The sequence below is a fragment of the Hemiscyllium ocellatum genome, chromosome 6, assembly GCF_020745735.1.
Source record: "Hemiscyllium ocellatum isolate sHemOce1 chromosome 6, sHemOce1.pat.X.cur, whole genome shotgun sequence".
NCBI lineage: Eukaryota > Metazoa > Chordata > Chondrichthyes > Orectolobiformes > Hemiscylliidae > Hemiscyllium > Hemiscyllium ocellatum.
Window position 1 is genome coordinate 120,476,987 of NC_083406.1, and position 16,642 is coordinate 120,493,628.

At 42.2% G+C, this 16,642-nt stretch overlaps 1 protein-coding gene across 3 annotated transcripts in view; it reads right to left on the reverse strand.

Moving 5' to 3' along the window:
* Positions 1 to 3,695: 3,695 nt before the first annotated feature.
* Positions 3,696 to 16,642, reverse strand: part of rsf1a (remodeling and spacing factor 1a) — a 106,682-nt gene continuing 93,735 nt past the window's right edge. The window contains exons 15-16 of one of the 3 annotated variants that reach the window (XM_060826329.1): positions 16,080 to 16,265; positions 3,697 to 5,835 (exon numbers count right to left, since the gene is read on the reverse strand). In XM_060826329.1, the coding sequence (XP_060682312.1) occupies positions 5,339 to 5,835; positions 16,080 to 16,265 (683 nt within the window). In that variant the 3' untranslated portion in view covers positions 3,697 to 5,338. Of the gene's footprint in view, positions 5,836 to 16,079; positions 16,266 to 16,642 lie in introns of all 3 variants that reach the window. The other 2 variants (XM_060826328.1, XM_060826330.1) reach the window with 2 other exon arrangements.

Genomic DNA, 16,642 nt, shown 5'->3' on the forward strand with positions numbered 1-16,642 from the left:
TTAGAATGGCCAATCCACCTAACCTTCACATCTTTGACTGTGGGACAAAACCAGAGCATCCAGAGGAAACCGACACAGTGGGGAGTCAAGTTCATGTTTCCAACAGGAAAGCAAACAGAAACTTCCCTTGCCTAAAGGGTGGACAACTAGAGTGCAGGGGTTTAAGATGACTGGTAAATGGACAGGAAGTGAAATGAGAAATTGTAATTGCTTATCTAAAGAGTGGAAGCATTGCACAACAGAAATGGCTGTTAATTCAACAGCGACCTTCTGAAGAGAATTGGTATGGAAAGCAAAGATAGAGCAGAGAGTGGGACTAACTGCATTGATCTTTGAAAGAGCTAGCATACAGAATGGGCTGACTGGCCTCATTTTATGCTGTCTAACTGGATAAGTCTCAGTCACGACAGCACCTAAGTGCAGGAAACCAGTTTGATTACTGCCTCTATACCCTCTCCCTAAACACAGGGCTACCGATTATATGGAATGTAGAATATTACAGCGCAGTACAGGCCCTCAATGCTGTGTCAACCCGTGGAACCAATCTGAAGCCTATCTAACCTACACTATCCCATTCTCATCCATATGCCTATCCAATGACCATTTAAATGTCCGTAAAGTTGGCAAGTTTACAACTGTTGCAGGCAGTGCATTCCACATCCCTACTACTCTGAGTAAATAAACTAACTCTGACATCTGTCCTTTATGCATCACCCCTCAATTCGAGGCTATGCCCACTCGTGCTAGCCATCACCATCTTAGGGAAAAGGCTCTCACGTTCCACCCGATCCAACCCTCTGATTATCTCGTATGTCTCAATTAAGTCACCGTTCAACCTTATCTCTCACAAAAACAGCCTCAAGTCCCTCAACCTTCCCTCCACACCAGGCAACATCCTAGTAAGTCTCCTCTGAATCCTTTTCAAAGCTTCCACTTCCTTCCTATAATGCAGTGACCTGAACTGCATGCAATACTCTAATTGCAGCCACACCATAGTTTTGTACAGCTGCAGCATGACCTCGATCCCTCAACCAATAAAAGCTAACACACCGTATGCCTTCTTAATAACCCTACCAACCTGGATGGCAACTTTCAGGGATCTATGTACATGAACAGCAAGGTCTCTCTGCTCATCTACACTACCAAGAATCTTACCATTCGCCCAGTACTCTACAGTCCTGTTACTCCTTCCAGAGTGAATCACCTCACACTTTTCTGCATTAAACTCCAATCGCCACCTCTCAGCCCAGCTCTGCAACTTATCTATGTCCCTCTGTAGCCTATAACATCCTTTGACACTATTCACAACTGTACCGACCTTAGTGTCATCCGCAAAATTTACCAACCGATCCATCTATGCCCTCATCCAGGTCTTTTTTTTAAATATATAAACGGCAAACCGCAGTGGACCTAAAACAGATCCTTGTGGTACACCACTAGTAAGTGAACTCCAGGATGAACATTTCCCATCAACCACCACCTTCTGTTTTCTTTCAGCTAGCCCATTTCTGATCCAAACCGCTAAATTGCCCTTAATCTCATGCCTCCGTATTTTGTTCAATAGCCTACTGTGGGAACCTTGTCAAACACCTTACTGAAATCCATATACACCACATCAACGGCTTTACCCTCATCCACCTGATTGGTTACCTTTTTCAAAGAACTCAATAAGGCTTCTGAGGCACGACCTATCCTTCACAAAACCATGCTGACTATCCGAATCAACATATTCCATCCGAGATGATTATAAATCCTCTTATAACCTTTCCAACACTTCACCCACAACCAAAGTAAGTCTCATTGGTTTATAATTACCAGGGTTGTATCTACTCCCCTTCTTGAACAAGGGAACATCATTTGCTACCCTCCAGTCTTCTGATACTATTCCTGTAAACAATGACAATATAAAGATCAAAGGCAAAGGCTCGGCAATCTCCTCCCTGGCTTCCCAGAGAATCCTAGGATAAATCCCACCTGGCCGAGAGGATTTATCTATTTTCACACTTCACAGAATTTCTAACACCACCTTCTTGTGAAGCTCCATCCCATCCAATCTAGTAGCCTGCTTTGTAGTACTCTCCTTGAAAACATTGTCTTTTTCCAGTGTGAATACGGATGAAAAATGTTTACTTAGCACTTTCCTATCTCCTCTGACTCCATGCACAACTTCCCACTACTGTCCTTGATAGGCCCTAATTTTACTCTAGTCATTCTTTTATCCCCTATTTACCTATAGAAAGCTTTAGGGATTTCCCTGATCCTATCTGCCAACAACGTCTCCTGTCCTCTCCTTGCTCGTCTTAGCTCTCTCTTTGGGTCTTTCCTGGTTACCTTGTAACTTTCAAGCGCCCTGAGCCTTCACATCTCATCCTAACGTAAGCCTTCTTCCTCCTCTTGACAAAAGATAGATCAGTTTCCAAAACCTTGGCTGAAATTAGCTAATCGGGAAAGGCAAGCAATCAAATCTGGCATCTTCTATCCTTTTCAACTCAATTCTACATTCACTGCATAAACAGTGTCTTCAGTGAAGTTCAATGATAAAGACTTCCTGATGTTCCATTAAGTAGCAAGTTCAGTACACTTGTAATTCAGCCCCTACCAATTCACCACTCGTAAACATATCAGCATGCACTGCAGAAATTCGTCAAAGATCCTTAGATAGCACCTTCCAATTCCACAACCAGGGCAGCAGATATATGGGAACCCCGTACCATCTACAAGTCCCCCTCCAAGCCACGCACCAACCTGACTTGCAAATGTATCATTGTTTCTTTAGTGTCGCTGAATCAAAATCCAGGAATTCCCTCCCTAAAGCTTTGTGAATCAATATATAGCACATGGACTGCAGTGGCTCTCGAAGGCAGCGCAGCACCTTCTCAAAGGCAACTAGGGACGGACAAGAAATGGTGGCCCTGACGACACCTGTGTACCTTGAATGAATAAAAATAAACTCCATTTACACCCCCATTCCAAAGTGCCACAATGCAGTCACCTTGAGTAAGCATTTGTGGTGTATTAGCAGTGTGAGAGTTGACAATCATTAATACATTAAGCAGTGACCCAAGTCTTGGGCATTTGTCTTAAAGCTCAGTAAATGCAGAGCCCGGTCAGTCCAGGGTCTCTGGCAAAGGTTACACTTCACATTGTGCTTGACCTAATCTTCAAACATCTTGTTGTTTCTTCCCTCGTCATGTGCTTATTTAGCTTTTCCTTCCAGGCCTTCTGGAACAATCCTTATAAATTGCCCCAAATTTTGAGAGGGTCAGTCACAGCTTAAGGTGGAATGCTGACCCCTTACCCAAGGTGGAATATGGGAACAAATTTTCTCCTTGCTATACCCAGCACGTAGCTGAGAGGAACATCTGGAGACAATGGTTGAAATAGGCCTCAAGGTGCTGAATGGCCTACAATTATCTCAACAAGGGAGCCTGCCAGAAACGCTGACATGTTTACACTGCAAGATCTAGAATGCCTTTCCCTAAAATGGTGAACGATGCATTCCACTACTCGTGAGTCAGTACTGCAGTTTTGTGCTCTGCCAGAGTTATACTGTTGATTGGCTAAAAGGAGATCAAGCAAGGAGCAAAGCAGTCAGCTATTATTACAGCCAGCAGGCAAATGGACAGGGGACACAAAGTTCAGGAAAAGCAGCTTCTGTGTTGTGACACCAAGAATCAACGTGCACTTTTTCTTAAAAGTAGGGATATAATAATTTCATTAAAGAGTACAAAGATGGATTAAAGTAGCCTGTATACAGGACAATGGACTTACTACCACTGTACTAAAAAGTCAACTGTTAACAACATGAATAATCAACATTCATTCTTTTGTTCAGTACCCCAGATTTGACAAATGTTTTCGCAAAGCACATCAAGACGAGGTACCGTGACAAACAAAACTACTTTGAACAGGATTGTTACGATGCTTTGCAGCGAGTTTGACACCATCTGAAAATGATACTTCACGTGTTATATATAATATAACCATATATTATATATCGTATTTCATTCAGATAATGGGTCTATTTCAAGCAAGCAAAAGCAATACCTTAAAGAAATAATTCTTCAGCTTCACCCACTTAGGGTCAGATTTGGCTGTGAGGGTGTCCACAGTCCAAGATGCTATTGGCACTCATCGCACCCTGTTGTCATGGTTTTGGGGGGAGCTAGGGGGGTGGGGAGTGGTGAGAAATAGATCAGTGAAATTTTGGTATAAGGCAGAGAGCAGTGATGAATTAAAGCTCTGCTTGATGATCTGTTCCCACACTACGTTTATGCTTTCTCATTAAGTCAGAACCTGCCTACTCCCCCCACTTCTGCTTTCCTTTGGAGAATGTCCAAGTATCTCTGTGTAGGTAGGTTAAATTGAGCATTAAAACAGACCGCAATCCAAATTCAAAATCACTCAGTAGGTTAGATGTATCAGCATTAAGCCTGAAGTTCAAATAGAGGCACCTAGGAAGAAATGATCTACTTTAAAAAAAAGTCTAAAAAAAGTGACAATCTGAGCACATCAGGGATGCTCATAATGCCATGACAGTCAATGCTACAGCATAATGACACTGTAGCAATTAACTGCAGTACTGGTACGCATTACAGAGATCTATTGTGTAGCACAGTAGAGTTGACTAGAAATAAGTTTTCAAAATGGGCACCATTTACTGCACTCACTACTACAGTTGCTCCTAAGTCAAAAGCACTGAATGTCATCTACAGAAAAAATTTGGTGTTTTTTTTTGGAAATATTTTCAATCCAAGTACATGGATTGCGAAAGGGTGTTAGGATACTACACAACATACTTAAAAAGTCTTTTTTCTGTATAGATATATATATATATATTTTCTTAAAAAAAGACAAAGACATTAGAGGGTCAAAACAATCTTTCTGGAATGAGGGGGAATTTCCATTTTTTTCCCTGGCACCACTCCCCCCTCCGATCTTTTTCTACTTATTTTGTGAAAAGGGGAGTCTTGAAAGGGAGGTCAACAACTTTCTTTCCTGAAGAAAAGAATCTTGAAATGTAACTTTCATCATCCACATTATATTGGGGCAAAGTAAATGAAACTACATTGAAATTAAAATGAGTATAAGGAACGTACAGTGTTAATACCTCAAAATTGGTCAATTCATGAAGGGGGAAAGAGGACAGGGGCAGGGGGATGTCGGCCAGAGTGATGGGGGGGGGGGGGAAGAAAACAGGAAGTGGGTGCAGGAAAATCTTGCTCTCTGGAGTAGGGAAGGGAGGAAACAAAACAAGCAAACCAAAAAGACACACAATAACTGGCCAGATGTACAGCTACTATGGAATAAATTATTTGAACTAGTGTAAAAAGAGTTCTTATATTTGTTCATTATTACAAACATATTCTACAAGGTCAGTTACTCCCAAGAGGTCATCTTCTTCCTCCTCCCCTCCATCACCTCCTGCCTCCACTCCTGCCTCAGAGGCCATAGCTTCACAGGCTCCATTCAGCGCCAGGCTGGGAGTGGGGTTAGTGTCCTTGGCCATTTGGTTCTTCTCACTGGTTCTGCTGATTACACCTTCTGAAGCCTGCCCCGCGCTCTGTCCATTGGTGGAGGGCAGTACTACCAGGCCGCAGTCCAAAGAGCTGGCCTCCTTCCCTGCCTCCTCCAGCTCCTCCTCCTCTTCTTCACTCATCAGCCGGTACTTCTTGCTGTAATCCCGGGCGGGTCTGCCGCGGAATCTGCTGGTCAGCGCTGGCTCGTCTTCATCCTCATCATCGTCCTCCTCCTCGTCCTCGATCCTGTTGAGGCGTTTCCGTTGTGGCCGCTCATCTTCCTGCTCTTCATCTGAACTTCTGCTTCTGGAGCTCTCTAGAGAAAACAAATTATTTTGCAATTATTCTAAATAAAGTACAAGTGTTTTCCTCACAAAATAAGATTTTACATGGCTGGACAAGCTGAGATGTTCATTCAGAAGCAATTTCTTTAAAAAAAAATCATTTATGGGACTTGGGGCTTTTCTTTATTGCCCATGTCTAGTTGCCCAGAAGACAGTTAAGAGACAACCACATTGCTGTGTGTCTGCAGTTACACATAGACTAGACCAGGTAATAACCGCAGATTTCTTTCCCTAAAGGATATTACAGAACTATATGGGGTTTTCCAATGATCAACAATGGTTTTATGGTCATCATTAGACGCTTATTTGTTCATTGAACTCAAATTCTACTGTCCACTGGACGAGGATTCAAACTCAATCCCCAGAACCTTTCCTGGGTCCCCGACAGTGGAGATTAGAGCTTCTTCCAGGCTGTTCTAATAAAATATTGATGTGGAGGTGCTGCTGTTGGACTGGGGTGGACAAAGTCTGAAGTCTCACGACACCAGGTTATAATCCAGTAAGGTTTATTTGAAATCACAAGCTTTCGGTGCGCTGATCCTTTGTCTGGTGAAGTGAAAAGTGTTTTCCTGCACTTCCTCTGTCGAAGGAGCAGTGCTCCAAAAGCTTATGATTTCAAATAAATCTTTTGAACTATAATCTGGTGTCAGGCGACTTCTGACCTAATAAAGTACCACCACTCTAATGGTCAATTCGAAAAGAACCAATGGAATCTATTGTGGTATTTACTATTTCGCACAACCATTCCATTGCCTCAGTGAAATTCCTGAATTAGGGGAAACTATGTTCTACATCATAAAAGGATGTAATTGTAGAGCATGCAGATTACAGAACTTAATCAAGCAGAATCAACGTGGATTCAGGAAGAGAAATCTGGCAAATTTATTAGAGTTCATTGAGGAGATAATAAGCAGGATGGATAAAACCAGTAGATTAGATTAAATTAGATTCCTTACATTATGGAAATAGGCCTTTCGGCCCAACAAGTCCACACCGACCCTCCGAAGAGTAACCCACCCAGCCCCAACCCTATATTTACCCCTGATCAATGCACCTAACACTATAGTCAATTTATCATGGCCAATTCACCTGACCTGCACATCTTTGGATTGTGGGAGGAAACCAGAGTACCCAGAGGAAACCCACACAGACAGTTGCCCAAGATGAGAATCGAAGCTGGGTCCCTGGTGCTGTGAGGCTACAGTGCTAACCACTGAGTCACTGTGCCGCACCGGTAGATGCAGTACATTTGGATTCCCAAAAGGCATTAGATCAGGTCAAGCAACTTAAGATTAGACCCCATGGTTTACGCACAATACCCAAATTCCTTTGTGCTGTAACTGCCTGCAGTCTTTCTTAACTAAGTTAGTCAGCTCTTCTATTCTTCTTGCCAAAGTACATAACCTCGCAATTTCTCGCCTGAAATTCCACCTGCCAAATCTTTGTCCACTCACTTAATCAGTCTTTACCCCTTTGCTGATTCTGTCATCCACACTATTTGCTCTCCCACCTATTTTTGGGTCATCCACAAACTTGGTTTTAGATCATTGACTACCCTCATCCAAATTATTAATGCATTACAAATAATTGTGTCCCCAGCACTGATCCCAGGGCACTCCATCCTAAAAATGCAATTCCCATCTCCCAATTTGTCTTATATCAATCCTCTGTGCATGCTAATATAATACCTCCACGAGTTCTAATCTTCTACAGTGTCTTTTGTGTGGAACCGTATCAATTTTTTTTGGAATCCTAATATATAACATCTACTGTTTCCTCTTTATCTATCCTGCTTGTTATCTCTTCAAAGAACTCTAATAAATTTGCTGGCCATGTTATCCTTCTCATGAAGCCATGTCGACTCTACTGGATATTATATATTTATAAATGCTGTGCTGATACATCATTTATCACAGACTTTCATATTTTCCTAATGGCAAACATTGAATTTTTCAGTTTCTAGTTTTCTTGCTTTTTGATGAAGGGTGTTACATCAACAGTTTTTAAATCCTATGAGACTTTCTCAGAATCTAAGGCTTCCTGAAAGTTTACAACCAATGTATCCACTATCTCCATAGCCATCACCTATCCTAGGACGTAAGCCATCAGGTCCATGGGACACATCAGTCTTCAGTCCCACTAATTTCCTTTATACTTTTTCTTTGGTGATAGTTATTGCAGTTAGTTCTTCATCGCTTTTTGGCCATTGAATGTTTAGAATTTTTTTTTGGAATAGTGTGAGTGATTTCTACTGAGAAGACTGATGGAATGAAATGATTTCCACACAGCTTCATTGTCTAAGGGGCCTGTGTACACTTTGGATTCATTCTCCTTATGTACTTAAGGAACTCTTGCTGTCTGTTTTGATATTACTTTTTTTTTGGTTATCTTTTTGTTTTTTTCTGAAACACTTTCCTAATCCTCTGGCTTATTACCAAACTTTGCCATATTGTACATTGTTTCTTTCCATTTCATTCTATCCTTAACTTCCCTGGTTAATTATAGGTATTTTTTTCATTCTGGAACACTTCTTCCTCACTTTTTGTGAGTCATGAACTATTTTCTTAAACATCTGCCACTGGTCTTCAAATTTTTCTCTGTTGAATTCCTTTCCCAATCCAGCTTATTCAAGAAACAGCTATTGTGTGCCCTTGATAAGTACGTACCTGCCAGAAAGGGAGGGAGGAAGTTGTCGAGCGTAGGAGCTTTGGTTTATTAAGGAGGTTGAACCACTTGTCAAGAGGAAGAAGGCAACTAACGTTAGGATGAGGTGTGAAGATTCGGTTAGGGTGATAGAGAGTTACAAGGTAGCTAGGAAAGACCTAAAGAGAGAGCTAAGGTGACATAAACAGCCGTTGACGGACAGGATCAGGGAAAACACGAAAGCTTTCTATCGGTATATAAGGGACAGAAGAATGACTAGAGTAAGATTAGGGCCAATCAAGGACAGTAGTGGGAAGTTGTGCATAGAGTCTGAGGAGATAGGAGAAGCACTAAATTAATATTTTTCGTCAGTATTGACACTGGAAAAAGACAACGTCGTCAAAATGAAGAGTGTGAAATAGGCTACTCGACTAGATGGGATTAAGGTTTCCAAGGAGTAGGGTGTTAGAAATTCTGGTATGTGTGAAAATAGATAAGTCCCCGGGGCCGGATGGGGTTTATCCTAGGATTCTCTAGGAAGACAGGGAGGAGACTGCCGAGCCTTTGGTTTTGATCTTTATGTCATCATTGTCTACAGGAATAGTACCAGAAGAGTGGAGGATAACAAATGTTATTCCTTGTTCAAAAATGGGGAGTAGAGGCAACCCTGATAATTATAGGCCAGTGAGCCTTACTTTGGTTGTGGGTAAAGTGCTGGAAAAGATAAGACATCAGATTTACAATCATCTCGAAAGCAATAAGTTGATTAGGGTTAGTCAACACGATTTTGTGAAGGGCAGATTGTGAAGGATAGCCTTATTGAGTTCTTTGAAAAAGGTGACCAAACAAGTGGATGAGGGTAAAGCCGCTGATGTGGTGTATATGGATTTCAGTAGGGCGTTTTATAAGGTTCTCTATGTTAGGATACTGTACAAAATATGGAGGCATGAGATGGAGGACAATTTAGTGGTTTGGATCAGAAATGGGCTAGCTGAAAGAAGACAGAGGGTGGTGGCTGATGGGAAATGCTCATCCTGGAGTTCAGTTACTATTGATGTACTGCAATGATCTGTTTTGGGTCCACTGCTATTTGTCATTTTTATAAATGACCTGAATGAGGGCATAGAAGGATGGTTTAGTAAATTTGAGGACGACACTAAGGTCATCGCAGTTGTGGCTAGTGCCAAAGGATGTTGTAAGTTACAGAGGGACATTGATCAGCTGCAGAGCTGGACTGAGAGATGGCAAATAGAGTTTAATGCAGAAAAGTGCGAGGTGATTCGTTTTGGAAGGAGTAATAGGTTTGCAGAGTACTGGGCGAATGGTAAGATTCTTGGTAGCGTAGATGAGCAAAGAGATCTCAGGCGTCCATGGACATAGATCCCTCAAAACTGTCACCCAGGTTGATAGGGCCGTTAAGGTGGCATACGGTGTGTTAGCTTTTATTAGTAGAAGGGTTGAGTTTCAGAACAATGAGGTCATGTCACAGCTGTACAAAACTCCGGCGTGGCCACCCTCGGAGTATTGCATTCAGTTCAGGTCACCGCTTTACAGGAAAGATGTGGAAGCTTTGGAAAGGGTTCAGAGGAGATTTATTAGGAAGTTGTCTGGTATGGAGGGAAATTCTTATGAGGAAAGATTGAGTGACTTGAGGCTATTTCCTGAGACATGTTAGATCGGGTGGACAGTGAAAGCCTTTTCCCTAGGATGATGGTGTCTAGCACGAGGAGGCATAGCGTCAAATTGAGGGGTGATAGATATAGGACAGATGTCAGAGGTAGTTTCTTTACTCAGAGTAGCAGCGGCATGGAACGCACTGCCTGCAACAGTTGTAGACTCGTCAACTTTACGGATAGGCATATAGATGAGAATGGAATAATGTAGGTTAGATGGGTTTCAGATTGGTTTCACAGGGTGGCGCAACATCAAGAGCCTGTACTCTAGCTAAGTCTGCCTTCATTACTTTGTAGTTACCTTTACTCAAGTTTAGCATAGTTGTTTTCAACCACAGTTTCCCGCTAAAACTGAGTGGTAAAATTCAACTATATTATGGTCAACTGTTTCCTTCAATCTTTTACTCTGAGATTACTTATTAAAACTGAAACATTATCAGATCCAAAACAGCCTAAACCTTGGCTGGATCGAAAACAACTGATCTATGATTTCGGGACAGTTTGGTGTACGAATTCTTCCTCATGGCTGCCTCTGCGAATTTGATTTTCTCAATCTACATGAAATTTAAGTACCGGTGATTAACTAATGCCTCTGTTACATGCTCTCATTAAATCCTGATTTATTCCTCACCTTACTGTTTAGCGAGTTAAGCAAGCTATGGACTACACTCACCATTGTCTACTTCCTTGTTACTTCATACCACCACTCTCACATTTTCCGATTATACATTTTCTAATCGGAAACCATTTCCTGCTGTTGCATTTATTCCGTTTCCTGCTAACAAAAGCTACCCTACTGCCCGTTCTTTCAAAGTCATATACCCTGAATTTTAGTTCCTAAGTTTGACCACCTCACAACCAGTCCCTGGAATGGCTACACGATCATACTCCTTAATCTCGATCTATGCCATTAAGTAATTACGTAAAGGCCATTGTTTTTGCCTTTTACACCATTCCACCACCAACACCTTCTGAACACACTGACCGTTATTTTTCCTGTGTGTACACATTCTGTCCTTTCCCGTCACATACTGGGTATCATTAACCAAATAGCTGCCCTGCAATGCTGTCATAAGCTTTTGTTTTGTAAATCCTACATTTCCGCTCTGCCAAATATCTCCCCTTCAGCCCAAAACATTGAGTTAAGGCCCTCTCTACAGACCTCACTATTTGATTCATCAGGATGGTTCCAGCATCATTCAAGTGAACCACATCCCACCATAAGAGTGCCTTTTTACCTAGTACTGGTGCCAACGCCCCAACAACTGAAACCAATTCTTCCTAAACCAATCTTTGAGCAATGCATTTAACTCCTTGATATTGATTACCCAATGCTAATTTACGTCAGCTTCCAAGAGATCAATTGTGTTAGGGGATTCTGTAGTCAGAGGTACAGACAAACGTTTCTGTGGCCAGCAGAGAAAAAGCAGAATGGTGTGCTGTTTCCCTGGTGCCAGGATCAAGGATGTCTCAGAGAGGGTGCAGAATGTTCTCACAGGGGAGATGGGCAGCAAGAGGTCATGGTCCACATTGGAACCAAAGATATAGGAAGGGAAAAGATTGAGATACTGAAGGGAGATTACAGAAGAGTTGGGCAGAAAGTTAAAAAGGAGGTCCTCATGGTTGTAATAGCTGGATTACTCCCAGTGTTACTAGCTAGTGAGGGCAGGAATAGGAGAATAGAGTAGATGAATGCATGGCTGAGGAGCTGGTGTATGGGAGGATTCTCTTTTGGGGTAGGCGTGACTTGTACAAGGAGGACTGATTGTACCTCAATTGGAAGGGGACTAACATACTGGCAGGGAAATTTGCTAGAACTGCTTGAGAGGATTTAAACTAGTAAGGTAGGGGTGGGATCCTTGGAGATAGTGAGGAAAGAGATTGATCTGAGACGGGTACAGCTGAGAACAGAAATGAGTCAGACAGTCAGGACAGGCAGGGACAAGGTAGGACTAATAAATTGAACTGCATTTATTTCAATGCAAGGGGCCTAACAGAGAAGGCAGATGAACTCAGGGCATGGTTAGGAACATGTGACTGGGATATCATAGCAATTACAGAAACATGGCCCATGGATGGGCAGGACTAGCAGCTCAAATGTTCCAGGATACAAATGCGACAGGAAGGATAGAAAGGGAGGCAAGAGAGGAGGGGGAGTGGCATTTTTGATAAGGGATAGCATTACATCCAGGAAGGTTATTTGGGTGGAACTGAGAAATAAAAAAGGGATGATCACCTTATTGGGATTGTATTATAGACCCCCCAATAGTCAGAGGGAAATTGAGAAACAAACTTGTAAGGAGATCTCAGCTATCTGTAAGGATAGTAGGGTAGTTATGGTAGGGGATTTTAACTTTCCAAACATCGACTGGGACTGCCATAGTGTTATAGGTTTAAAAGGAGAGGAATTTCATAAGTGTGTACAAGACAATTTTCTGATTCAGTATGTGGATGTACCTACTAGGGAAGGTGCAAAATGCGACCTACTCTTGGGAAATAAGGCAGGCAGGTGACTGAGGTGTCAGTGGGGGAGCTAGTGACCATAATTCTATTCATTTTAAAATAGTGATGGAAAAGGATAGACCAGATCTAAAAGTTGAAGTTCTAAAATGGAGAAGGGCTTATTTTGACAGTATTAGGCAAGAACTTTCAAAAGCTGATTGGGAGCAGATATTCGCAGATAAAGGGACGGCTGGAAAATGGGAAGCCTTCAGAAATGAGATAACGACAGCCCAGAGAAAGTATATTCCTGTTAGGGTGAAAGGGATGGCTGGTAGATATAGGGAATGCTGGATGACTAAAGAAATGGAGGGTTTGGTTATGAAAAAGAAGAAAGCATATGTCAGGTATGGACAGGATAGATCGAGAAAGAGTATAAAGGTTGTAGGAGTATATTTAAGAGGGAAATCAGGAGGGGAAAACGGGGACATGAGATAGCTTTGGCAAATAGAATTAAGGAGAATCCAAAGGGTTTTTACAAATATATTAAGGACAAAAGGGTAACTAGGGAGAGAATAGAGCCCCTCAAAGATCAGCCTTTGTGTGGAGCCACAGAAAATGGGGGAGATACTAAATGAATATTTTGCATCAGTATTTACTGTGGAAAAGGATGTGGAAGATATAGACTGTAGGGAAATAGATGCCGACATCTTACAAAATGTCCAGATTAGAGAGGAGGCAGTGCTGGATGTCTTGAAACAGTTAAAGGTGGATAAATCCCCAGGACCTGATCAGGTGTACCCGAGAACTCTGTGGGAAGCTAGAGAAGCGATTGCTGGGCCTCTTGCTGAGATGTTTGTATCATAGATAGTCACAGATGAGGTGCTGGAAGACTAGAGGTTGGCTAACGTGGTGCCACTGTTTAAGAAGGGCGGGTAAAGACAAGCCAGGGAACAATAGATCGGTGAGCCTGACCTCAGTGGTGGGCAGGTTGTCGGAGGGAATCCTGAGGGACAAGATGTACATGTATTTGGAAAGGCAAGGACTGATTCGGGATAGTCCACATGGCTTTGTGTGTGGGAAATCATGTCTCACAAACTAGATTGAGTTTTTTGAAGAATTAACAAAGAAGATTGATGAGGGCAGAGCAGTAGACTGGAGGCCTGTGACCAATTGAGGGCCACAAGGATCAGTGCTGGGCCCTCTACATTTTGTCATTTACATAAATGATTTGTATGCGAGCATAAGAGGTACAGTTAGTAAGTTTGCAGATGACACTAAATTTGGAGGCGTAGTGGAGAGTGAAGAGGGTTACCTCAGATTACAACAGGATCTGGACCAGATGGGCCAATGGGCTGAGAAGTGGCAGATGGAGTTTAATGCTGATAAATGTGAGGTGCTGCATTTTGGAAAAGCAAATCTTAGCAGGACTTATACACTTAATGGTAAGGCCCTAGGGAATGTTGTTGAATAAAGAGACCTTGGAGTGCAGGTTCATAGCTCCTTGAAAGTGGAGTCGCAGGTAGATAGGATAGTGAAGAAAGCATTTGGTATGCTTTCCTTTACTGGTCATAGTATTGAGTACAGGAGTTGGGAGGTCATGTTGCAGCTGTACAGGACATTGGTTAGGCCACTGTTGGAATATTGCATGCAATTCTGGTCTCCTTCCTATCGGAAAGATGTTGTGAAACTTGAAAGGGTTCAGAAAAGATGTATAAGGATGTTGCCAGGGTTGGAGGATCTGAGCTACAGGGAGAGGCTGAACAGGCTGGGGCTGGTTTCCCTGGAGCGTCGGAGGCTGAGGGGTGACCTTATAGAGATTTACAAAATTATGAGGGGCATGGATAGGATAAATAGACAAAGTCTTTTCCCTAGGGTCAGAACTAGAGGGCATAGGTTTAGGGTGAGAGGGGAAAGAGACCTAAGGGGCAACTTTTTCACACAGAAAGTGGTACGTATATGGAATGAGCTGCCAGAGGATGTGGTGGAGGCTGGTGCAACTGCAACATTTAGGAGGCATTTCGATGGGTATATGAATAGGAAGGATTTGGAGGGACATGGGCCGGGTGCTGGCAGATGGGACTAGATTGGGTTGGGATATCTGGTTGGCGTGGACAGGTTGGACCAAAGGGTCTGTTTCCATGCTGTACACCTTTATGACTCTAGGACTCTATTTTGCCAATGGTTCAGGTAATAGTCCAAATTAAGGAGGCCTCTAAATGCTCAAATTCCTCCAGTACTACATCCTACCAATGATGTTGGTACCAACAGCGTTAAAACCGGACGCGTCCCCTCCCAACCGAAGTCCCTCTCAGACCTTGAGAAGATTTCCTCTGTCCTGGTACCACGCAGGTAATACAGCCTTCAAGGCCAGTGTTTACAAGTTGTGTTACACAGGAAGGAGGAGCAGAGAGATTTAGGCCAGTGAGCCCCTCCAATTTAACCTGGAGCAATCCAAGAAGGCCCAGCAGCAAAAGCCTGGGAACCCAAAACAGAACTGCAGAGTGCAGAGCAACTTTGGGGGATTTGGTAATATCCTTAGATTGGTTGTATAGACTGGTAGTTTATTGGCAGCACAGTGGTTAGCACTGCTGCCTCACAATGATAGGACCTGGATATGATTCCAGCCTTGGATGACTGCATGGAGCTTTCACGTTCTCCTTATGTCTGCACGGGTTTCTGCTGAATGCTATAGTTTCTTTCCATAGTCCAAAAGTGTGCAGATTGGCAAGATCAACCATGCTAAATTGTCCCATAGTCTCCAGGGATGTGCAGGCATGGTGGGCTAACTATGGAAAGTGAAGGGTTACAGGGATAGGGTGGGATGATCTTCAATGGCTTATCTATAGGGATTCTATGACAGAGAGACCAAAGTTAATGCTCTGGGGGCATGGGTTTAAATTCCACCATGGAATCTGGTAGAATATGAAATTGATTCTAAATCTGGAGGTGAAAGCTAATATTAGTTTCACAGATACCATTACTAACGTCGATTGTTGTCAAAATCGAATTGTTCAGTAATTTACTTTGGGGAAAGAATTCTACTGTAGGTCTAGTTGACATGTGAGCCAAGACCCACAGCAATGTGTTTGACTCTTAACTGCCTTCTGAAAAGCAACACTCTGCTCAAGAGCAAATAAGGATGGTCAACAAATATATCCCTAGCAAGAATAAAGAAAAATTTAAAGAAAAATGCATTTATCAATCAATAATATTTTTTAAAATGCATTCAAATTCACAAATTCTAACAGAAATGAGAACTCAACTGCAAGTTAGAAGGAAGCTGCTTTAAAGGCTAGTTGGATAGCCTTGAAACTGGGGTGAGTTGAATGCATACAAGTTGGATAATTCTAGAATAATGTGGGATTTTTACAGAAAATGCAAAGGGTTTGCAGTTGCATTAGGGCCTTTACAATGTTGAAGAAATGAATTATACGGCAGATGGAGAACCATTTTCTTACCATCGCTTGCTGTAATGTACAGTCTACGCTTTCGTCCCCTAAGTCTTTCCTTTCTACTCGCACCACTTTTCATAGATTTCTCAGATTCAGAATCTTCCCTGTAGTTCACTTTTTTAGCCTGGTTCCGCTTTGATCGCCTCCTCCTCATGTCTAATATGTCACTGTAACAACTTGACCCTTCACTCTCTGTAGAGGAGAAGATACTTGTTAATAAACTAAGCACGAGAATCTCAGATGAGAGTTGGAAGACTTTTTATATTATGAGACATAACTCAATAACTGGTAGACTTGAAATGAAAGTTTACTGTAGATGAACCTGGATTCAATGTCCATGCTTTTGAACTAATGTTGATTAATTTTAATTCAAGGAAAAAACTTCGGATGTAGAATAACAGATCTGTTACACACTATGTGCCACAAACTATACAGAACTGTGATTCAGCTCTCAGTCATAATACTAATTGCAGTCCAACCAATATCAATGCCCTCCATGCATAAATGTCAGTTATCTGCAGGCAAAATCTTAATGTTGAGAAAGATACCATGCTTTTGTTAGTTTTAAA